The sequence below is a fragment of the Coturnix japonica genome, chromosome Z, assembly GCF_001577835.2.
Source record: "Coturnix japonica isolate 7356 chromosome Z, Coturnix japonica 2.1, whole genome shotgun sequence".
In the NCBI taxonomy this organism is placed as follows: domain Eukaryota; kingdom Metazoa; phylum Chordata; class Aves; order Galliformes; family Phasianidae; genus Coturnix; species Coturnix japonica.
The window spans coordinates 45,001,554-45,026,833 of record NC_029547.1 but is presented as its reverse complement, the minus strand read 5'-3'; the positions used below and the strand labels follow the sequence as shown (position 1 = coordinate 45,026,833).

The following is a 25,280-nucleotide window of genomic DNA, read 5'->3' as shown; positions in this document are numbered from 1 at the left end:
CCCAGCAGACTGAAGGCTTCCATGCAGGTAAGTTTTTCCTGTAAATAACCTTTTGGATATTTACTACTTTCTTTACATTGTTGTCACACTGACTAAACAAATAAAGGCACACTGCTTAGGTATCTTTGCAGTTGTGCTAAACATATTGGGAAATTACATTAGCTTAAATAAACTCTTTTGGCCATTTTTCTCTGTGGGAAGTATGATTTGAGTCAGTGAAAGATACTCAAAACTTGAAAAGAAAGAAGAGCAACAGGCTGGATCAAAAGACATCTTTGAGATACTTTGAGATTGCAACACAGTCAATCTTGAGTTTTCCCTTAGAGGCATCTTATTCTTGTTGGCATGATTCAGAGGTGAGCAGTTAATGTTTGTGTGTTAGATCAAGCATGTCAGTTTTAGGCATTTTAGTGCACAGATTGCAAACTATAGATGTGCTCAATATTTTGCTGACAATCATTTCATACTCTCAGTATATCTCTCTTCAGATAAGTGGAGTTTGACCACTGAAGAAATAAACATCCAGGTACTTCATTCTAGGTCTTCCTCTATGATGATATGTTAGGCTTTCACTGTTACAGATGTCAAATACATAAAAGGAGAATTCTATGAGCTTTCTTAGTAACTAGGATTCCAGTTCAAGCCATTCTCTGTTACGTTTCTTTGAAAAGTTTGAAACAAGCTGTATCTTTGAAACTAATTACATCAGTAATATTTGCACTTACAGCCTTTGAATGCTTTTTTTAAAAAAACAAAGACGCAGATTTGTAGCCTGTAGATGAAAAAAAACTGAGGGGAAAAGAGAAAAACATCTCCAAAAAATCATGGTTCAACATGGGAATTTTTGTATATATGCAGCAAACTTTCAGAGAAGGTTGCGTAGTACAGTAGAGGGATTTTACTCAAGAGCCTGTACACCAGTTCATGGATCATGAGGATCAAGCAGTAGGAGTTGCAGGCATGTACCTGCCAAGAGTCACACTGAATGTGGTAGGAGGACTCTCATGACTGGGATGTAGGAATAGATGTGTGTAAACATCTTTAGGAAAGACAGGCAGCATAGTAGGGGAGGGGATATTGCCCTCTACCACCTGGAGATCCACCTGGGGATAGATGAGGAGTTGACAGAGAGCTTATGGGTTAGGGTTAAAGGGAAGGCAGGGGAAGGAGACATTATAGTGGGGGTCTGCTACAGGCCACCTGATCAGGAAGACCAAGTGAATGAAGCCCTCTGCAGAATAAGAGAAGCAGCTACACATTCACAAAACACAGACCTTGTGGGAGACTACCCCAGTATCTGTTGGAAGGACAACACAGAGGTGCACCAGAAAGCAAAGGTGTTTATGTAATGTGCTAATAACTTCCTCTTCCAAGTAGTACAGGAACCCACAAGAAAAGGTGCTATGCTGGACCTTGTCCTCACCAACAAGGAGGGGCTGGTGAGTAATGTGAAGCTCAAGGGCAGCCTTGGTTGCAGTGACCACAAAACTGGGGAGTTCAGAATCCTTACGGTGCCAAAGAGGGTGTGCAACAGGCTACTGTGGACTTCAGGAGAGCAGACTTTGAACTCTCCAGGGAAGTGCTTGTGAGGGTGACAAAGAAGAATGCCCTGGAAGGAAGAGATGCCCAAGAGGCCTTTTCAGTATTCAAGGGCTGTCTCCTCCAAGCCCAGAAACTGTACTTCCTGAGAAAAAAGAAGGTGGGCAAGAATACCAGGAGGCCTCCATGGATCAGCAAGGAGCTGGACTTAAGCTCAAAAAGAAAGTCTACATGGAGTAGAAGTGGGAACAGGTTACCTGGGAGGACTACAAGGAAACTGTCCAGGCAGCCAGGGGTCAAGTTAGGAAAACTAAAACCCAGGCAGAATTAAATCTAGCAAGGCACATAAAGGGGAACAAGAAGAAATTCTACAGGTATATCAGTGATAAAAAGAAGGTCAGGGAAGATGTGGGCCCTCTCTGGAAGGAAACTGGAGACCTGGTCACAAGGGATATGGAGAAAGCTGAGGTGCTCAATGACTTCTTTTGCTCAGCCTTCTCTGGCAAGGGCTCTAGCTACACTGCCAAATTTGCAGAAAACAGTGGTAAGGAATTGGATAAACTTGGTCTGCATGGTGTAAGTAAAGAGAAAGTTTGAGACCATCTGAAGAATCTGAAGGTGCACAAGTCCATGAGACATGACAAGATCTACTCATGGCTACATGAGCCAGCAATGTGTTCTTGTAGCCCAGAAGGCCAGATGTATCCTGGGCTGCATCAAGAGAGGTGTGACCAGCAGATTGAGGGAGGTGATTCCACCCCTTTACTCTACCCTCAGTACATTCCCCATCTGGAATGCTGTGTCCAGTTCTGAAGCCCACAACACCAGAAGGACACAGAGTTGTTGGAGCAGGTCCAGAGGAGAGCCACAGTGATGATCAGAAGGCTGGAGCACCTCCCCTACAAGGACAGGAAGAGACACCTGGGGTCTTTCAGCCTAGAAAAGAGAAGGCTCTCGGAAGATCTTACAGCAACCTTCCAGTACCTGAAGGGAGCCTACAGGAAAGCTGGGGAGAAACTTTTTTTACAGGTATGTAGGGACAGGGAGAAATGGTTTTAAGCTGGGAGATGGTAGATTTAAACTGGGTATTAAGAAGAAATTCTTTACTGTGAATTAAGACACAGGAGCACGTTGCTCAGAGGCTGTGAATGTTGCTCCCTGGAAGCATTAAATGCCAGGCTTTGAGCAAACCTAGTATAGAGAGAGGTGTCCTTGCCTGTAGCAGGGGGTTGGAAAAAGATGATCTTAAATGTCCCTTCCAACCCAAACCATTCTATGATTTTCTGCACTCCTCTCTCTCAGAAAGAGAAACTGTTTTGCATTTTATAATCTTAATTTTCTCTTTCATGTAATAATATAATGATAAAATCATGATAAAAGAGCCATGAACTTGAATAATTATGCTTAAAATTAAATGACAACTATCCTTTAAACTGTGTATCATTTGATTGATGAATCAAATCATTTGATTTCTTTAATTTGATCTATTTCAAATTAATTATAATATAAAAAGAACTATTTACTTTTCAATTTTAGAGCAAGGTACCATCCCATTTCTCTAACCTAGAATGGTGAAAATAATTGCATTTTTCTTTCACTCTCTTTCTGTGCTAACTTTTGCTTTATCTTGTATTTTTTTCATGCTGTTTTTTGTCTCACACATATCTCTCAAAACCCCTTTCATTTACTAATTTCTCACTTTATCCCTCTTTTTTATTCCCCCCAACATTGTTCCAACTGTTTTGACATATCCTCCAATTTCTGTCTTTGCTCTCTTACAACTGCTTTTCAGCTTCTTTGCTTCAGCAGTCTTTAGAAATTACAGATGTCTTTAGTGCTTGCAGATCAAGAAGCTACAGTTTGTCTCCAATTGTGACCTGGTTTCAGATGAGACAGTGTTAATGGCTTATGAATGTGTTGGTTGATGCTGAGTAGTGGTTGCTTTCTGGTTGTCTTTAATGTACTCATCAGTGCTGTAAAATTCAGTGTTTTTGGGCTCAGTTTATTTCCTTCTGCAAGGAGAGGCAGTTACAGGAAATCTGATATTAAGTCATCTGTGATGAGCGTAAGTAGAACAGATTCTTTCTTCCTTTAGACAACTTACAAAAAACCACAGGATCTGTGAAAATTCTCCAGCTCCCTCTATTAAACACTGGTCAGATCTCTGTCTTTCCTTTTCCACCAACACCAAATTTTGCGCTCTATTGGCTTGTTTAGGCCATTGTATTATTCTTAGTTTTGTCAATATTCTTACCTTAAACTTCTCCACTCAGGGTGAGTATTGACTCTATATCTCAGTAGTCCTTAAACAGGCTGAACATTTGTGATGGGGTTAGGGGCTGCAGGCAGTTAAAGGCATATTATTAAATATGAAAACATACATATGAAATGTGTCACACATACTTGCCCCTTGTTGAGATATCCAAATACTTTCAATAATATTATCCTAAATTAAAATGGTAAATTATTAAGCACAGTGATAGTCCAGATGATAACAAAATTCTCTATGCAAAGTCTGTGGGGTTTTTTTGTTTGTTTACTGCTGCTGTCATTGGCATCTGAGATTGTACTTTACTACATGGATAGAAATATTACAGAAGATAAAAATAAGAGCAATGATCCAAACGGGGTTTTAAGCCTCGAAAGCTATGTAAAGATAATTCAAAGTCTTACATCAGATGACTAAAGTGAAGATAAGGTATCATAGCACTGATTACATCAGTTAAGGAAAAATATTTCTTTCCTTCCTCTTTCCTGTCATTTTTAAGACTATTACCACCATCCCTTCAGTACGCATGGCTTCCAACTACCAATTACCTTTACAACTATATTTGTTTATTTTTTGCACAGATGCATTACAGAATATGTGTCTCTACATATATTTCTGCATTTCCACCTGTAAAGTAGGGCTCTCAGCAACAGAATCCTACTCAGCAGATAATAATTTCATAATATAGGGAAAGAAAAATGAATATGCAGACTCTTCTGAGTTCCTTTCAGCCATCAGTCCCTTTGAACCAAAGCTTTTGTTAGCTTTCTTCTGTGAAACATCATCTGGGGATATAATTCTACAGAACACAGTTTTGGCCATATTTTGCATTAAACAAAAGGACCCTTCAGAAAAATCCAAAGCTGTGTATTTCTTTTAGAAAACCTTGAAACTAAGTTAATAGATTGTGCTGAGAGGCAAAAGATGTAGCCATGTATTCAAGGTAATGCAATAAACCAAGTTCAGTATCAAAGCTGTCATATTCAGCACACTCAGAAAGTGGCCTAGTGTCTTCAGCTTAGGCATTTCTTGTCTGCCTCATACTTGCTGCCCGTGTATTATTGCAGCTCAGTCTCTGTGAAGCTTTATCATTTTGCAGCTCAACTGAGTTTACTGATGAAAGATTTTACCTCTTACGGAAGATCTTGTAAGACACCAAAGTTCAGCATATCACATGTTTTTAATTCAAAATGTGTTACCTATGAAATGCTGAAAAACACAGCTTTTGAAACTCTTATCTTAAATATTATACTTGTGTGGTTGGTCAGCTTGAGAATATTTTATTCTGAATATCTGGAGTATACCACTTCCTCCAATGTTTTAAAAGTTTCTTAATATTGATTCTTAATATTAATTTAGCAAAAACATTCACTTCATTCTATATTAATGAAATGAAATAGTTTTTGTTAAGGGCCTCGTGGAAGTCTTTTTATGATTGGCATATTTTTCTGGAGATCTGAGAATGGCTATTTACTGTTCTAAGCAACTATACATATGAAGCAATATCACCTGAGGGAAAAGAAGAAAGAAAAGAAAAATCTTGAACCTTAGGCATTGTAGTGACTGCAGATTGACACTTGAATAAAGAAATAGGCCTTACAATACAGACATTCATTCTCAGCAAGAGATAGTAAAACTTTGTTTTTATTCTTTTGCCATCTGGCCACTTTCAAGAGAGAATTTGTTTTATAAGCAAGAGGTACCCCCAAAAACCTGGGCTGAAACATATATCTGGAGCGAGCTAGAAAGGCTACGCTAATGTCTTTTTTTTCTCAAACAGCTCCATATATTACCCATTCACCAAGCAAATCTTTTAGGTAGCCTTACATTATATTGCCATTAAGGAAGTTGGAAAATTGAAAATCATCGGCATCAAATATTACCTTTCAAGAAATGTTCTGCCATTTTTCAAGCAATCTAGTAATCTTCATAGTGATACTTTGTAAAAATGTAGCTATTAGGAGAGACATCTTGAAGAGCTTCTGTTGTTCCAGATTTGTCAGAGCTCATCTTTAAAGGATGACTGACATCTAAACCTCTGATTTACCTCTCTGGATCAACCATTATTGTATATAAACACCTGGAATTGCATTGTTGATCAGACCAGAGAGCCATTCAAGCAATGTCATGTTATGCAACGTGAGTTATTTCAAAGCTCTAGAGGAGTAGACAGGCACTTTGAAATATTATTCCCTAGTTTCTAGTAACCTCTATACAATAGTAATTAAATAATAACCGGTGCTGTCTAGTATATCTAGCTTATACCAATGTATATGTTCACAAGGAAGAATTTAGAAGAAGTTAGGCACTTGGTTTAAAAGAAAAGGAAAGGCTCTGGCCACAGAAAAATCAACATTTTTTTATACATATCAAAACTGATTGATATTAGAAGAGAAAAAACAACAACAACAAAAAAAAACAAACAAACAAAAAAACCCCACCATAATAATAATTAAAAAAAAAAAAAGCCAAACAACCATGATGTACTCTCAAATATACATATATTAATTCAGAAGGAAGTGAATAAGTGCACCTCCTTGATGCTCAAATGATGCCCAAGACTTTTTTTGAGTGAGAACAGTTTTAGAACTAGTGTGAGCGTGTCAAAGTTGCAGTTTCCACAGTTAAGTGTGAATGTATTTTCTCTTCTTAATCTTCAGCCTGCATTTAATTTCAGTAGTCACTTTAAAGTGGTTATTCAACCAAAAACTGCTGTTTTATACAAATATCATACAAAGTCTAACCAGAGATAAATACAACCTTAAAAATGTATTATGTGTACAAAAAATAATTATTAATTCTGTAATATCTTTGGTCTGGAATTTTTTCCAAAGGAAGACTTATTGGAAATCAGCCACTAAATTAAAATGTCATACTTCCTTCCCTTCCCCACCTCAGACTGATTTAAGCAAAAACAGCAAAAAAAAGTGAGGCTTTGTTTTTTTCTATTCTAAGATAGGGGTCTAATTTGGGGGGAGGGGGGGGGCGGGGAGGGAGTGGGAGGAGGGGGAAAGGAGAAAAAAAAGAGGAAGACAAATTACACTGCAAATGTTTGGTCAGTTGTAATTGGATGATGGAATTCTTTAGGTTATCATTAAACTCATATCCACACTTGCTACCAGTCCTGTGTATAAATGCACAGTTTAGCAAAACATTATTGCCATTGTTAGCCACATACCATAAGCTTCACAACAAGTCTTCAGGACTAACAATATAATTACTCTTTTTCCTGTTATAATGAGATAAGATTTACTAATCTTTCTTGAATCAGACTGCTTGGATTTCAGTGGTGCTAACAATGAACTCTTGGAGTGATATGTAAAGTGTACTTCCTCTTGGTCCATAAATAAAACTTTGAAAGTGAAGTATGTACTGAACTGACATTTGTACCATCACAATTCTCAGCTGGATCAGACAACCAGACAATTCAGACAGCAGTAGAAGTGTTCCCAGGAGTCTAGACACTGAAGAACCAAGGAAAAAAGTATCTCAAAGGAAGATTTAACTATGGTTAAGACTTTATTTTAAATATAAAATTACTCATTTACATACATCCTGTTATTATTTTTTCTTGTTCTGACTATCAAGAAACATCAGCTAATGCTGAAAAGGATCTTCTTAGAGATGAGAAGCCAAAATTATTATTACTGTTACACCTCCTAATTATAATCACTAACAGTGGTTTACTTTCTCTTTACACACATGAGCTGATTACTTCGACCAATGAAGTAGGCCAGTTTTTGTAGGGGTAAGGCAGACAAGCAGAATGGAGAGCTGATCAAGCAGCAATCACAACATATTTCAGTGTTTTTTTGTAAAGAGTTGGCAAGTTGCCTGGCTAATAAATGTGAGATTAAACATGCTGACACCATCTGCTAAACGAAGTTAATGTGGACTGAATTATATTTTAATGACTACTACTTGGAACTGCTCCTTCCCTTTTAGGTTACCTTCAAGTTCCCAGGCTACCGAATCAGGTTTTTGTTTTGTTTTGTTTTAAAATGTTTGCAGTGAAAGCCATGCAGCAAAAGATCTTCACCGAACCTATCAGATTCAGTATTTAAAGGCCTTTAGGATCATTTACAAAATTTTCTAGAGAAGGAAGATGTATTTTCACCCACATTTATAGTGGCATATATTTATATGCCACTGCTATTGGCATCTGACCCACCCTCAAGAAAAAATCATTTATCTCCTTTCTGCCTCAAAGATTCTTGCAGTGCTACAGTAACATGAAACTGCTTCAGCTTCATCTCCGGTGCCTCAAGTCCATGTAAGAAACGTTTATTTATTTTTTTTTCTATAAGCAGTGGACTGTTTCACAGGGTATACAACACTAGAGGGGCTTTTGGTTACTGGAGTTTTCAGAATTATTTCTATAATGAAATCAATAGCTCTTCATATTCCAGAAAGGGACACAATAAAGGGATATGCTATCGCATTCTTACCTACGTCTTTTGCTAGAACTTGACAAAGACAACGGCACTTAAATTCCTTAAGTTTCTCTTTTGATTATACCTTTGTCCAGAGTCCTGGGAAAAATGAACTCAAATTCCTGGTATAGAAAATATATGTCTTCAGTGTATGTCAAAACACTTCCAGCCAAAATGTTATCACTTCTTTCCTCCTTGAATTTGTCTGTTCTAGCCACCAATTCTTTTCAGATACTGTTTTTCACCTTTAGCTCCTGATACTTTCCCTACATAACCGTACATAGAAAATGTTATATCTGCTCTTGATTACTTTTACATCCTGCTGGGTTTTCATAGCAGTAGGAACTACAATAACAACAACAAAAAAAAGCAACAAAAATAATCCTTTCCTCATTCTCTATGAAGTGCATGTAGCATCCAAAAACCACCTACTTTCCAGCTATCTCTAAATCCTGGCTTGCTGAAGAATGATTTTTAAGGCAAGCTGAAAATCTGGTGGCAATCAGCAGTGACACAGGGTTGTCTGCCACAGAACTCACTCATTAGTATTAGTCCTAGCTGTTGCTTAAGAATAAAAGGTAAGGTGTTTATCTTGTTTTGTTTTGTTTTAAAGAAAGGAAGGCATGTGGTAATATATAAACAGAATCATGGTTGTACTTTGTCCACATTGGGTAGTGCACAGAAAAGAGTTGTCTCCATACACTTTCAATACACGTGCATAACTTTACAAGCTGAAAACAGTATGTTAAAGGATGAGTAAACTGAAGGCATTAGCAGGAATGTTTATAAAGCTTTTGCACTGATGAGCCTCATTTAAGTAGCTTATGATTCAAACAGCCCGTGTACTTAAGCTCAGATTCAAATCAATGAATCAATGAAGTAGAAGTGGTAGTCAATGCCAAGAAAGTAAAACTAAATTTGACTAATTATCAGACTGCAGATGCTTCATGTAAGCACCTAAATGAGAAAATATTGGTCTGTAATACTCAAAGTCATCATCTGTAACTGGCAGTTCTTAGGAGGTCAGGTACATTTTTCCTCCTCAGTATTTGTTGTGGAGACACATCTGCAGTCAGGAGCCAAGAGCACAAGGACCCATTCTCATAAATAACATGATTTACTGTAGCACACCACTCCTTCAAAAATGACCTAATCCAGACCATATTTGCTGGAATCACTTACAAACAAACTGTCTGGCCATCAGCAGCCCCAGCTCTGTCCCTTTCCTCACAGCTGCCAAGAGGCAGCTTCAGGGCTACCCCAGCTGCTAGAAGGCCATATTTGCACAGCTGACCACAGTGCTACTAAAACCATTCTAGCTACAGGTCATCCCATTAACACCAGCCTTCTGAACACATGCTGTCTCTATCTCATTATTTTTACAGTCCTAATAGTTTTTCACTTACCTCCTCACTGTTATTAGCTTTTGTGAACTAAGCTTCCTACCATTTGCTTAATTCTGCCTATGGTTTCAATCTTTATTCCACAATGCCTTTTTTTAAGGTGAGGAAATCTCTCAATAGCACAGATTTATAAGCATGTTTGCTACTCAGGACACGTTAAATATCACTATTCAGTCATTTTACTCTTGCTGCATCTGTTTCCCATCCACAGTCTAGGCTGACTGCATCAAAATGTACTCTAATTTTGCTGTCTGTGGACTATTCATTTTTGCTGGCAGGAAACATCTCAGTTTATCCTACAGAGCAGCAGAGAGAAGCTGTAAACATACTGTTGGCTCAAATCAAATTTAAAAACAAAGTATGTGTTTTTTAAATGTCTGCATTAAATGTTTGGGGTTTTGTTCATGTGATCCGCTGAAAGCTTTGCTTAACTACTGAGGAAAGCGTGCTTTCAGCAAACACAGTGTAGACTCCCCAGCTAAAATCTACTTCTATATTCATATTTTATACATTACAGAATCACAGAATGACCCGGATTGAAAGAGACCTCAAGGATCATGTAGTTCCAACCCCCCTGCCTAGCATATAGTACAATTACAGTGTACTACAGTGTTAGCCAGCACAATGACACTGCCACCTGAGGAATTCACCTAAGGGCGGCAACAGACTTCCTCCTTGACCTACAGCATTGCCAGAAAGCAAAATGGCTTTATACATAGGTTGATAATTGAAAGTAATCCAAGGAGATTTTGCTTTGCTGTCTGTATAGTACACACTTATTTTCTACCTCTTTTCCTTTTAGATTGCATCTCCCTCATATAGAAAGGCACAGAAAAGCATTCATGTGAATTCACTGCCAGCTGCATCCTCGGCCACTTCAACTTTGAGACCGTTCATGAGCAACAGAAAAATCCACAGTTCTGAAAGATACCCTATTAGTGAACTCAGTCTGAAGCCACATGCATCATGGCTCCTTCTTGATTTAGAATGCATTCTGCATTCATAAGCAAGTTCTTGCCTTTTGCAATTTGGAAGTTTGCTTAAAATTCATATTGATCATCTTTACTGCTTCAACTGCATTTAAATAATTTAGATAGTCAACAAAATGTCTACAATTTGTAAACAGATTAAGTATGTATCTGTATGTTTTATTTATTCTACTCTCCATAATAATAGTTTGTTGAGTCAACTCAAGTATTGTCTTAAATTGGAATCTGCATGCTTATCTTCATCAGGTAATCAGAAGAGCCCTACCATTAATCAGAAAGATTTCAGAGCCACAATTCTGATTTACCGTGCTCTGTCAGAAGCTGCTGTCATCTCCTGTGCAGTCCAAAGACTGATAGAAATAACATCAGGGTCATTTCCCAATGATTCTTTCTGATTTCTTTCACCTCAGCTGCATGTCCGACTTTTCTTTCCAAGGCTTTGATCTAGAAATAGGAAACTGTATAGGAACTGAGCCTTTCTTACTGTTACTGATATCTTGCCTTCAAGTTACTTTTCTTTTTACTGAGCTCTCTCCTCTAGCAAGGTGGAACTGAGAATCTCCCTGAATGACGTAGTGAAAATGGAGCGACTGCACTGTGAGAAAAGGTTGCATGTACACAAGTGTGTCCCCAGTTGGCCAGATTTCTTCTGATTTTCCTCTTGGTGATGGTGGGTACACATATGGCATTATAGGTTTTTTTTAGAAAATATCAAGAAACCAAGGAAGCAAGAACACTCTGTGGAAGAAAATGCTTATATGAAACAGTGTTATTTGTTGCTCTTTGTATCTGCTGCAGTTTGGATGGAAATAAATAAGAGAAATAACTTTGGAGCAACCTACATAATAATCTTTTATTAATTAACACCATTCAAATTAAGGAAGTAACCAGTACCTGTGTCAGCGTAGTCAGCTAAAGATGAGCTGGATGTGCTGGGGTTGTAAAACCATAATCTCATTCTAGGGAATCCCAAGGATCTAAGAATTTTCTTATTAGGAATTATCATCATCTTTCCAAAGTTCTTTATATGCTCCCGATAACAAAATACTAATAAATGTAATAGAGAGAATATGGAGTGGATTTCTATTCACTTGCCATTCTTTTACAACTGATAAAACCACATAGCTTTGTCCTTGCTTACAGCTCACTTCCAATTTGCTAAGTCAGTGATAACTTGTATGACAGAACTGCCTGTCTGTCAGTTCATCCTAGTAACTTACCTGGAGGGACCAGCACGGGGCGAAGAAAATGATGAAGGACTAAACATACTTATTTTGCTACTATAGGGAAGACAAGGTACACTATAATTCCCCAGATGTATCAGCCTGATCCCTAATTGGTGTACAGATTTATTAGGAGAAATTAATCAGTCCTCGCAAAGCTGAAATAGGCATTACAGGCACCTTTGCCGGTCTGAGTTATGAGTTTCTCCTGCCTTCAGAAAATAGATCCTCTGCCTCATGCGGCAGTGGTGGATATTGGTGTGATTATTGAAGATGCAAGCAGCTCAGTGAGGGGACTCTGGAAGACACTAGAAAGGATGAAAGGTGGACAAGCAGTGATACAGCTGGCACAGCTGGCACAATCCTCATCTGAGGTTACTTCAGGACATCACTTGATGTAAAAATAGGGCTTCAGACATTCTTGTTTAATGAAGAGAGTTGGAGCTATTATAGTACTCATTGCTGTTTGTATATTACAGAGCACTATTCTCCATCCTGTAGAAGCAGGTCAGAGAACATTACCAAGATGCAGCATCCAGGCTACTTCATCATTCTTCGAAAAATAAGCAGTGAATCCAAAAATGGTACCATACAACAGTAGCTTTTTTTCTGCCATGTGGTTGTATCACTACATAACACTGCCTCATACTTCCAATATTCTCTCTTTGCACATAGATTAAGGAATCAGCTTGTACTTGCCAAAGGTGCAGCAGGAGTATGATCAGAGAATTTGGAGAGAAAATGGGCAACCCTGGAGAGGAAATTCACTCCTGTGAATTTATCAGGAGTGAAAGAGGAGGAGAGCTGAAGTCATCTACTCTTATTTTGTTACTTGCTTTCTGAGTTTGGTTTGTTGGTTGTTCTTATTTGTTGGTGGTGTTGCTACTATAATGTTATTAACCTTTGCTCTGACATTTTTTGTCTTTTATCGGGGAATTGTGAAAGAGAACTGTGAGAATTATGAAAGAAAATGTGAGAACTATCACCTGCTTAGGCATCACTCTTGAAGTTTTTGGACCAAAGGGTGTTTTTGGCTAGCCTAGCAAAGCAATTGATGGATAGAAGGTTATGAACGTGTCAGAACAGCTGCTGAGCCATGAAGCTGAGTCTGAAATACTTGATAGCAAAGGAAAGCAGTTGAGTTGAACTTAACAGCAGCTGTCAGCATCTAAACAAAAGCACCTAAGAACAATATTTAGGAAGTAGTAAGGAATAGAATAAAGGCTGAGAAACATTACCTGGGCAGCACCTATTTTTGGTTTTTTTTTTAGGTACTATCTGAAAAGAGGTGGGCACCAGCGTAAACAGAGCCTGTACCTGCCTATTTGGTACCATCCAGGGAAACAGCACATTTTCTGTTTTCCGCCTTTTTGTTTTGGTGCAACATTCTGTGAGTCTGATTTTGCTTTGCTGGGATTCATAAATTGACTGACTGCTCAACAACTTGAAGCAAAAAAAAAAGGCCAGCTTAAAAAAAGCACAGACGTTTGCATTTGTGAGATATAAATGATGGCAATTATTTCAAGATTATTTTAATGCATAGTGTGTATTTTCAGCTAGTTGGGATTCTGGCTGCTCCCCCATGCCCAGCCTGACTCTGGAACTAATTACTTTCTCACCTATGCACTGATCTGGGGCTTTAATCCTGGATAGCATCCTAGCATATTAACAGAATGGCAGGAAGATTTCTGGGAATGCCCATAGGATACTACTATATCAGCCAGCACATCTGCACACTATATCTGAGTAACTCTCAGATACTGGTCAGCCACAGTAAACACAGTTCACATATCTTTCAAGTTCTGCTATGAGAAAATGGTGGGAACATCTCCTTGAATTATGTATTTGTTTTGGGACAGAAAAGACATAAGGAGGTTAAGAAAGCTTAAACCAATTACAGAAAGTTCAGGCTTGACAAGCCACTGCTAAAGACTACAAGAGAAAGGGCATCTGAAAAGAATCATAGAATCATTAAGGTTGGAAAGACCAATAAGATCATCTAGTCCAATCATTAACCCGTGTCTGTCACCACTCAAGACCATGTCTATCAGTGCCACATCTACACTTTCCTTGCAAACCACCAGGCACAGTGACTCCACCTCCTCCTTTGAAGGCTGTTCTAACGCCTTATCACTCTTTCAGAAAACAAATGCTTTTGCAGTATCCTACCTGAAACTCCCCTGGTGTAATTTAATGCTGTTCTCTCTCATCCCACCACTGTTATCTGTGAGAAGAAGCCAGCTCCCATCTCACCAGAACCTCCTTTCAGGACACTGTAGGGAGCAACAAGGTCTTCCCTGAGCCTTCTATTCCCTAGACTGAACAATCCCATTTCCTTCAACTCCTCACCATAAGACTTGTGCTCCAGACCCTTCACAACTTCAGTGCCTTTCTCTGGACATGCTTCAGAGCCTCTGCTGCTGCTGTAAGCAGATCTTGACTACAGTTCAAGAATTTTTTATGGTCATGGTTACCGATTATCAGTTATACGCTTAAATTTTTGCTGTAGTAGGTAATCAAAAGACAGCACTTACCCAATAAATACAGTCATGTAAATTAATTAAATTAATCCAATCAGCAGTACACAGTTACAAACATGATTCAGCAAATCCACAAATCCATAATCCATGCCACTGCACAGAACACTATCCTGGGGAATAAAGGACAAGTCTTATGGTAACATTGCACCCCAGAAAGAACTGAGCCAGGCACAGGATTTATTTCCAAAACAACCTCAAAAACACCTGGTCTAAGCAGAATGGCACTGAGTAGGTATATCAGATTACTTTGTCATGAATCAACCTGTAGAGAAATGATACCCTGCTCACCAAAGGGTAGGATTGCAATGTCCTGCTCCTATAAGACAGCCCCATGTACCTCAGGACCCCACAGGCACATCAGGATGCAGTGGGCACAGCGACAGAGAAGGCAGAAAGAATAAAGACAGCTGGGGCAAAGGCTTTGTTAGCAGTGGTACCTGCTGTCCCTCTCCTCATTCTCACTTGTGAGGAAGAAGGAAGAGGAGCTAGAAATCTGAGCTTGGTCTTAGAGCTACAACATCATCAGCATAGACAAAACATGGTAAGAAGCACCCTATGGCTGGTGTGTCACGATGGACACTTCGTCTGCCTCCTTTCTGGGGCCACAGACAAGAGTGACACCAGCAAGTCAGAGGGGCTCATTGTAGGCTACTGAGACACTGGAACACTTGGCCTGTGAGAAAAGCCTGTGTGACCAGGACTGGTTCAGCACACAGCAGAAAAGGGGGAGTTAAAGTGGAGTTCTGAGTTTCAGGCTGGAGACAAAGGTCATGGTGAAGCACATTAAACATCCGCAATATGTGGAATCTGGAAGTCTGGAGATTTTGAAGAGCTGAGTGGGCGCAACCCAGTAAGAACTGTTGTAAATTCATTTACACACAGTCGAGTCCAGGAAGAGAAAGCACTGCCAGTATAGAAAGCAGCAATTAGATTCCCAATTGCACCAACATCTAGAAATTGCAATATGAGAAATCCACCTCCTTCTTCATGTAGTTCATCAGTCTCCAAGAGGATATTTCAGAATCTGAGGGATCAGGTGAGAGATTGACTACTTGTTTGTTCTGTTTTGCTCACAAAAGAAATTCCTGCAGTGGAATATTTGGTGGAGTGCTTTGATGCAGTTGAGGATAAGTGGTAACATTTACAAAAGCAATTCAGGTTGAATTTTGGCGTAATTAAGTCTATGGCTGGGGTTAGCTTCATCTTTCCCACACAAACTGGAAGGAAAACGAAAAACAAAACATAAAAAGAGAAAAGAGTACCCAGAGGAAAATGAAATGTGAAACCTCCCTAAAAGGGTGTTCTTTTCAGAGCCCAGGTGCAGCTTTTGTTGCCAAAGCTAGCAGCTCCTGGTGTCCCTCACTATATGAGAACACTCATGCTGAGAAGAGTCATGTTCAAGTGGGAAAGGAAAAATGCCACATTCAGGGTGGGATGCCCATGGGGCCCACTTACCGCCCTCAGGTGGGGAGGACTGTTTGGGGAGCAGTCTATTTGACTCCTACCCCAGCTGGAGACTAATTGCTGCAGGTAGAGCAGCCTCTCTGGATGACTCTAAGAGATCAAGGCTCTTTAGCTCATGACCTGCCCCTCTTGGGGTGTCCAGCCAATTTTAACAGCCCTAGTCTGAGTGCCTTTCACGGCACCTCTTGTGGCTTCTGTTCCTCTAAATTTCCCCGGGTCCAGAGGAAACTGCCAAAGATGACACTGTGTTTTCTAAACACTTCTGAAGCCATGTCCTGCAGCAGCCTCCCAAGGAAAAAGGCATGGAGACTTGTAAAAAAAGATTTGGAGTCAACCAACCGAAACCTAAATTTATGTCTTGAGTGTATGTCTGTATGTCTATCATTTAGGGAATTTAAGAACTCTGATGGGAGTGTTGAAAAGATTGATCAATCTTTTGGTCCTGTTGCTAAGCATGGTTGGGGCCCAGGACAGGGTTTGAAGCTTTAGCCAGTGCCCTGGTGTATGCCTGGCAGCGGAACAGACTTCTTGTGTATCACAGACAGGTGTTGAGTGCTTGAGAGTTTGAAAGTATGAGAATGATTGAGATCAACTTGGGTTCCTCCAGTTTCTATCTGTGAGAAAATCACCAGCCTCTCCTGTTTGCCCTCTCCTGGTATTTAGTACACCTTGGCTATGCTGATGCAACAGTCCTTCCTACTTGCTTTGTACTGTTGTTGTGGCCAATGGACTCCACACTGCACCTGGACGAGTTTTTGATCCTGTCAGTACACAGGCTCAGCTGCATGAAGCAATCCCCTGCTTTTAACAGCTTCTCTTATCCTATAATCAGTAGCCATTGCTAAGCCTCTGTCTACACTTTGAGCTGTTAATCCCTCAAATCTTTGTGTTGTTTCTCCAGCACAGGGTTGCTAACCCCTCATTACAATGCTGAAACCACTTTTCCTCTTCTGGATTTTGGAAGTCCCATTCTGAAACTGTCTCACTGGGGTACGGGTTGAAGGGACTGATTGCTCCTGCAAGATGGTAAATCCAGCTATGCTGCAGCACCCAGAAGCAACAGGCCTGACAGTAGTCACTTTTTTCCCACTTTAAGCCTTTAAAAACAAACTGTCTGGGCTTTGAAGCTTTGCAGTCCAGCTGCTTTCTGTGCACTTCGTCTCTGCATTAAGTTATAGAATTTGGCTATAAAACAAATCCATGGATGTACCTGGATTGTCTTATCTCAAAGCAGTCTAACTGTGCCAGATTTTTTATCACACACATGGGGATAGCTGGTGACCAGGCCTGGAACCACTGAATTGGGCTGCTGGCAGCAATGATCAACATCACCCCAGCGATACTAGCAGATGGATACCAAGTATAAACCATGACCCCACTTTCTCATTTTAAGCTGTGGCATGGTTCAGATACTGCAGGGTGCAAGTAACTTACTGCACTTATATGTGATGAGGGGCAAGGCAGCCTCCTCCACCTGCTCTGGCTCAGCTACTGCTGCATGGCTGCTACCCAGCAGGCCCCAGCCCAGGTGCTGCCCACAGCAGCCCCACGCAGAGGACCCCACACATGAGGGGCTCATCCTCCCACCCTGGGGCTGACAGAGCCAGCAGGCCCTGCTGCAGGCCCACATGCAACATCCATGGGACAACACCGGCACTCACACACCCACCACTCCCAGCACAGCACAGCACAGCACAGCACAGCCCCTCTGCCCACACCCCGGGCCTCTCACCTGCCTGTGCACAACCAGCTGTCTGATGCCCCCAGTTTGACACTGGGCTCTGGCACCCAGTCCATTCACCGCTTCCCAGGAGCCAGCACCCAGACCCCAATAATCCAACATGAAACAGACTGAGATCACACAGAGAGATGACAGAGAGAGGATTTAATAGAGACAGGACAGGCTGTGGCGACCAGGTGCAAACCTCAGTCAGACAAACATGCTGACTGGCAACTACTCACATGCAACCAGCCCCTTTCCCACCTACCTCTTCTATCTGTTCAACATTTTGCTGACCCCTGTTTCCTTCCCTTACAGGTCATCTTACCAGTTGACACAGTCCCACTGACTCCCCCTGACATCCCAGACCCTTGTGTCTGCATCCTTATCAGCAGCAAAGGCCCACTCTGTGTGCAGTTTCTTGTCAGTCCATCAATTAACGTGAGTTACCAAGCTGTTTTCTTGCTCTGGTCTCTATTACACTTGTCTACCAGGTTTGTGCCTCTATGTATTTTATTGCTTCCCCTATTTCCCTAGTATCCCACTTGACAAGGTCCTCAATCAGATAATGGTACTGGAAGAGAGATTCTCACACTCCACATTAACAAGCAGCGTGACTTACCAGCTACTGCCTCTGTTACCATCTGTTGACTGGGTTTGTGTCTGTATTCTTGTTTATGGCTTCCTCCTTGTCTTAATATCCCCTTTTGTGCTGAGAAAGTCCTCAATCTGACACCCTTAAGGGAGCAGACATTCACCCACACATCTTCATAACTTGCATGTACTTGAAAAATAACTATCAACACTGTATTAGAAAGGAATATGGAGTAGAATATAGCAGAAAAATGAAAAAAAATTCTTTATTTTACAGTTGTACAAATAAGAAAACAATCCCCAATAGCCGTACTTGGAATAATATTAAAGTGTCAAACATGACAATTCTGACAGAATACATATCAATACTTCAAACCACAGAAATTGTGTTACATATGCTCAGTAGCAGTAGTACTGTGCAGGAATGATGCTCTCTGTAAACACTCTTCCTTTATTTTATCTACATTTAGAACAATTGTGCTTTTCCCAACACAAAGTAACAGTGCTCTTAAAAATAAATAACGTGCAATTTCAGATTAATATCCTGAAATATGCTAATCTAGATCCCCATCTAAATCCTGGACACATCTCTCCAGGAAAGTCACTGTAAAGAGTGCACAGCACTTTTCCAGATCAAACACTAATAAAATGTTCTGAACCCACACCTATTTTTCTTCAGATTGCAATCAATTGGAAAAAAAAAGAAAGTTAAAAGAAAAAAAAAATAAAAAGGTGCTGACCTCAGTCATGTATTGATTTTATTGTTTAACAAAACAGTGATACAGTTTTTACTAGACATCAGATTATGTAAACAAGCCAAACTCTGAAAGGTTCAGTGGAGAGTGGCTCAGAGATGTGGGAGAAAGAATTTTCCCAAAGCTGAATACTTAACAATCAAAGGTATTTATCTATTATCTTTATGAAATATGAAAGACTGTCTGCCACAAAAACATTAATATACATGATGTTAAAACATTTATAATAAATTTATATGTATGAAACTGAGTTCTTTAATGTAGAGCTGCAATGAGAATTGGAAAAATATTCACGGCTGTCCAGATGTAGCTCTTGGTTCTTATTTTTAACATGTATTTAGAAAACATGGCTGGTAATTAATTACCATGGCCTATGGGAGGATAAATTTGAGTAAGTGGATATTCCACAGTTGATCTTCAATGGGGCAGATCTCATCACAATATTAGGGATCTTTCTTCTTCTTGTATGTACTCCATATTAGTTGTGGATAGTGTTGGATGATAAAAGTAGTAATTTTAATAAAGCCTGTTATCTGAGAGGCAACACAGGAGGTACGAACATTTATAAAAAAAACCAGAAATGATCCCAGGCAAGTATGGAGGTTTGAGCTGTTCACTGCTGCACTGAGAACCACTAGATGAAATATATTCCACTACAAAGTCCCTATACAGCTGCTAAGCATTTGGGGTACCTTCGCTTCTCCACTAGGTCAGCTGTAGGGAAAAAGTCATACAGGGGACCTGGGATGCCTGGAGAGACACATACATAGATCCCACAGCCATACAGAGGCAGGTGTAAAGGAAAGGTGAGAAAGGATGTTTGCAGTGAGTCCATTGCTATGGCTCCCTAGCAGTAATAGCGCTAACAACCAAGGCAATTAAACCAACCAGGAAACTCCAGGGCACATTACAATTCATATCAACCTAGAGCAACTGGTAACCCACTGTCACAAACTACCTCAAAATGGACAGCTTGCAGCACAGTTTGTATTTTAGTTTACTTGAATTCTCTTTTTGTTGATTGCCTGACACCACTTTGAAGAAAAACCATTCCCAGAGGAACAGATAAAGCTCACTAAGGTGCTCTTCTGACCTTCTGTTAGACTGGCATTTGTTAGTGCCTTGCTATGTATTAACTGCTCAAACTAAGATGAATATACTAAACATCACCAGAGATGAAAATCTAACCTAGAGCTGAAAATGTAAGAAGAAAATACTCCTGGTATCTGCATGCCATCTCCTTACAGTGTTTTCACTTCACCTGCTCCTGAAAAGCTAAAATATACTGTATGCACACGCGTACTGTATACTATTATATGTTCTACTGACCCTTCCTTGCCCTCCTATATCTTCTTCATTTATTTCTGAACGAAGAGAGGGAAAGAATTCTCAGTTTCACGGATAAACAAAGTTGATGCTCAGAAGAATCAGTGTAAAATAATGCAGCTCTGTGTTATTTCAGTGAATTACACATCAGAACATCAAGCTGATAGAAAAGAGGTATATTAGATGGAGTTATCATCCAACACCATTAGAAATGTAAGTTTCAAAAGAACTCATTGATCTACAGTTCATCTGTTTTCCATTTAATTGGACTTCTTCATCTTGAATCATATTCCACTACGTCACCTGAGTTTCTTTAGACTCTGTGTTTTCCATTCAATTAGGAATAAAAATCACATATATTTTTGAATGTATGAAATAATTTCTTTACCCTTGCAGATTTTTCTGAAGAATGAAATAATATAGGCAAAGTACAGAGTCTTCACTTCTGAGATGTTCAGTTCAAAAACTTAAACATGGTTCCCTCAGCAGCAAAGAAACATCATACTACATCTACTTCTTCAAGGAAAAAGCTGTATACACACTGTAAGAGTAATCTTTGGTACCAAAAATAAGGGCACCTTTTTGTAAATGTCTTCAAATCTGAACACAACAGCAACACTCTTGAAAAAATGGCTCAAAATGACCTATCTCTGAGTGCTTCCATGTATCAACAACTGAAGCTAGAAAAACAATTGGGAGGTTAAGAGTTGTGTGACAGTAGGTTACAACACAATAACAACTGACAAAGTATTTTATGTTTCCCTCCACCCTCCTACCCTTTTGTTTTTTTTGTGTTTATTTTTTGTAGTTTTTTGTGTTTTTGTTTTTTTTCCCCCTAAGAGAATTCCATAAAATATGTATTTTTAATTACTCATTACATCCTCAAAATCCTTTAAGGACTCAAATACTCAAAAGCAACAAAACCCAACCAACAGCCATAAGAAAAACAGCAACAAAAGCTCTGGTTATAATACAGAATCAGAAACAGTCCCCTGACTGAATTCATTTACTTGTTTGACCTTATGGATTTCACTTTCTCTACTCAATTCCATCATGATATATATATATATATTTTTTTCCTTCCAAAGCCTAGTTTCTTTACAGAAGAAAATACATTGTCCCCAGGTGATGTTTCCTCTCTGACCACAGTGGTAAGTCAGCAGTAAGCAGGCTATATTTTTCTTCTTTAATTCATGATGAATGTATCATTGGATACTGTAAACACTACTGAGTATACATTCAAACTTTGTTCTTAGTGAAAGTGGCACTTACTTGAACCCTTGCAGTCAAGATAGCTTAGTTTTATAGCACTTTGCAGGTATAATAGCTGGTTATGTACTTCTGATAAAATTCTTTTTTCCAATGGCTGAAAGGGTATTGAAACATATCCTCACTGGGATCCCACTGCCATTCCACAGCATCTTTATGATGAAGAGCATATTCTGTCCTTCTTACTGTACTTTACATGTGCTTTATTGCTGTACACATTTCCCTGTTGTTAACTTAAGTGCTCCTCTGTTATGTAGTACATATAATGTTTTAAACTCTAATGGCATCCTGTGTGGGCTGGCATTAGAAAAGTACCGATATTTCAGATCATCATAATAATGATATTTGACTGGTTTTCCATGTAAATCCTTTGGGAATGGCCAAAATCCATACAGGTGAATTTCATCACAAAATCTGGTGGCAAGCGTGTACATGAGGAGACCAGTGCTGGGTCGTTTGATGTGCACCTTGTTTGTCAGCCAGTAGCTGTAAAGATAAAAAAAAAGTACATTAAAATCTTCTCATACAACTACTAGTAAATAAATCATGTAGATCATGAGAAAGTGCTCAGAGACAAAGCCAAACTGGTGGTGCAGTTGAAATACTGGATGAAAGGGATACCATCTAGAGCAAGTTTGAGATGTGTGCCCAGATAAACATCCTGAAGTATAACAAAGCCAAGTGCAAGGTCCTGCACATGAACTGGGGCAATCCAAAGCACAAATATGAACTGACAGCAGTTCTGAGGGGAAGAACTTGGAGGAGCAGTATTCTGCACTGCACTGCATCATGCTGTGAAGTACTAAAATCAACAAGTTGAGCTTGCAGCACAGAAAGCAAACTGTATTCTTGGCTGCAGCAAAAGAAGTGCAATTAACAGGTTGGTTTATCAACACAAGAAAGACATGGACTGTCAAGACTGGGTCCAGAGGAGGGCCATGGAAGCAATCATATGGCTGGAGCACATCCCCTGTGAAGAAATGTTGAGGAAGCTGGGTTTGTTCAGCCTAGACAAGAGAAGGCTTTGGAGAGGTCTCATTACAGCCTTTCAGTACTCTACTTACAGGCACCCATTAAGAAATATATGGACACATTTTTTCTAGGGCCTATAGTGATAGGACAGGAGGTAATGGCTTTAAACTAAACAAGGGAAGACTGAGGTTAGATGTTAGGATGAAATTCTTTACTCAGAGGGCCATCCTATTATTGCTGCTACAGTAATTTTCCCAGCCTTGATCCAGTAGCATTACATAAAAACAAGTGCATTTAGAAATTTAAACCTGGTCATTCTTCTGGTCCAGATAAACATCAGCCATATTCACAGCTGTACCGGTCAAGCTATGGCAACAAGAAGCTGTAAACTGGTAAAATAATCAACTCCTTACACAGCATTGCCACACAAATCTAAACCATTGCACTGTATGACTACACTCCTAGAGGGGGTCAAGGGAGATTAGCCTTACAAGAACAGAGTTATCCTTGTGTTAAACAGTTACAGTAAGGTTGAGGCCTAGAGTATACAACCTGATTATATTAAAGGCATTTAGAGGTAAAGAAAAATGACTCTCTGTTAACATCTACTCACCCAAATGAGAAAAGACAATAAAAATGTGCTTTCAGTCAAACAACGAACAGTCTCAAAAGCATCAGATGCTATGTAATATTAGTAACAATCTTCTCATTGCACCTGGCCTCTTCAGTTTCCCTTTTCCAAAACACAGGCCCTACAGGGGCCACACCTTGAATATGGAGCTCAGTTTTGGGCTTCTTATTACAAGATGCATATTGAGTGGCTGGAATATATTTAGAGAAGTGCAACAGAACTGGTGAATGGACTAGAAAAAGACTTATGAGGAGTGGCAGAGGGACACGAGGTTGTTCAGTATGGAGGAGACTGAGGGAAGACCTCAACACTCTTTCTAACCACCTTAGAAGAGGCTGTAGCAAGAAGGATATCCATGTTTTTACACAGGAGACACATGACAGTATAAGAAGAACCACTCAAGTTGCACCAGAGGAGGTTTAGACTGGATATTAAGAAGAATGGAAAGGGTATTTAGGCATTGAAATGGGCTGACCAGGGAAGTGCTAGAACTGTCACTTGTGTCCTGTGACATTTAGGGACAACGTTTAATGGTGGACCCAGTTACGTTGATGGTTTGACCAGATGACTTTAAAAGTTGTTGGCTTTTTTTTTTTTTGATCCCATGATTTTTTAATTACTGTTACTTTTGAAAACTTGCTTGTAAAAAAGGTTTTGAAAAAACTAATCTCAACACTTTTGGCAGTTTGTATCATAGGCACAGCAGACTGAAAGTCAAACTTATCCAACCTTATGAGATGATTACTGCAGAGAAGAAAGTTAACAGTAAATGGGTGTACCTGAGAGGGCCACAACTTCTTACTGAGAGCTTCTGTACAGGAATAAGTATTAAAGGCATAATGAAGAGCATCTCACAATTTCAGAACTTAAAAGCACATCTTCTGTTTGTCATAGAAAAAGTAAATTTATCTCTTTGGTTGCTCTTAAAAATGAAAAAAGATATCCAAGCACTGCAGTCCAAATGTGTTACTGATTGCACTTACTATCAAGAAGGTAACACAATTGTCTGACATTACAGAATAGGTAGAACACGGCTGAATTGAATGCAGATAGCATGGGCAAAAGTAGGGGACTAGATGGAAACCAACAATTCCTGTACTGCATGCAGAGTTCAGAACTGGTCATAAACTATCTGTAAGTCAACATGGCAAACTACTGATACCTTATCTGTAGTTTAAGATACCTTTGTAATCTGAGATATTTGCAGGTCAATTCTTGCTATTTCAAGAACTGCAAGAAGGTTTTCAACTACATACAGGGAAGTAGAGGTAGGAAAACTTTATGTAGAAGTTCCTATGCCATACTTGCTGTTTCTCCATCAGAATCAATAAAATTATATTAGAAAATAAGAACTTAAGCATTTGTTACCACTGCAGCCAACAAATTCTCAAAGTTCTTGAGATCTGGACATTCTAAATCTACTTTTGAGCATATTTCTATTTCTTTATAACATTTCACAATGCTTTTACATCCTTACAAACATTCATCTTTTCTTAACGTCAGCTGAGCTGAAATGGTTTAACTCAACCTTGCATGAAAGAAATTGAAAGAAAGTGAAAGAAAATGAAAAACAGAATGTGAGTAGAATATAATATAAAACCTTCCTTCTTTGATTAGGCAGTAAAGTTTCCATCAAAATGATTGTCCCCAGTCACCAGCACAAATCTCCAATTGCTATAATCGATCGTTTGATACTGGGAACAGACCAGGTAACACGCAGTACAAGTTACAAATTAGGTGTTCGCTTCACTGGTCTTAAGCCTTGTATCAGCAGCATACTATTGTAATTTGTAACTATCTGATAAAATGAATGGAATTTTGAGGGAAATTAGTATGAGCTCCAAACCTCCTTCTATAGCAGAAAGCTGTAAAACAAACGAAGAAACAAACAAAAACCAAATAAAGAAATAAGCCTGCCTGAATGAATGTGAGATACATCAATATGTATAATAACCTAATAATCATTGGTAAAAGACATGCTTGTCTTATGTGCTCATGAAATGACAGTATTTTGGCCTATAAAAATACTGAACTTATTTCTGCCAGTTGAAAATATCACCTATAGTTTAATCTGCAGTCAAAACGCCCAGATTTCCATTTACACCTAGCAAAATACCTTTGCATTTATAAAACTGGAATGCACTATTAAAAGC

The 25,280-nt window shown here is 39.3% G+C and overlaps 1 protein-coding gene and 1 long non-coding RNA gene across 3 annotated transcripts in view; one reads left to right on the top strand and one right to left on the bottom strand.

Moving 5' to 3' along the window:
- Window positions 1–1,970: 1,970 nt before the first annotated feature.
- LOC107306369 lies at window positions 1,971–11,474 on the top strand. Its single transcript, XR_001552098.1, has 2 exons — window positions 1,971–2,568; window positions 10,447–11,474. It is a non-coding gene; the product is annotated as an uncharacterized LOC107306369 (long non-coding RNA).
- A 6,941-nt stretch (window positions 11,475–18,415) lies between these two features.
- The window catches only part of ST8SIA4 (ST8 alpha-N-acetyl-neuraminide alpha-2,8-sialyltransferase 4), a 50,864-nt gene continuing 43,999 nt past the window's right edge, over window positions 18,416–25,280 (bottom strand). For both annotated transcript variants that reach the window (XM_032441311.1, XM_015849477.2), the window contains one exon: window positions 18,416–22,010. In XM_032441311.1, coding sequence (XP_032297202.1) covers window positions 21,728–22,010 — 283 coding nt within the window. In that variant the 3' untranslated portion in view covers window positions 18,416–21,727. The remainder of the gene's footprint in view (window positions 22,011–25,280) is intronic.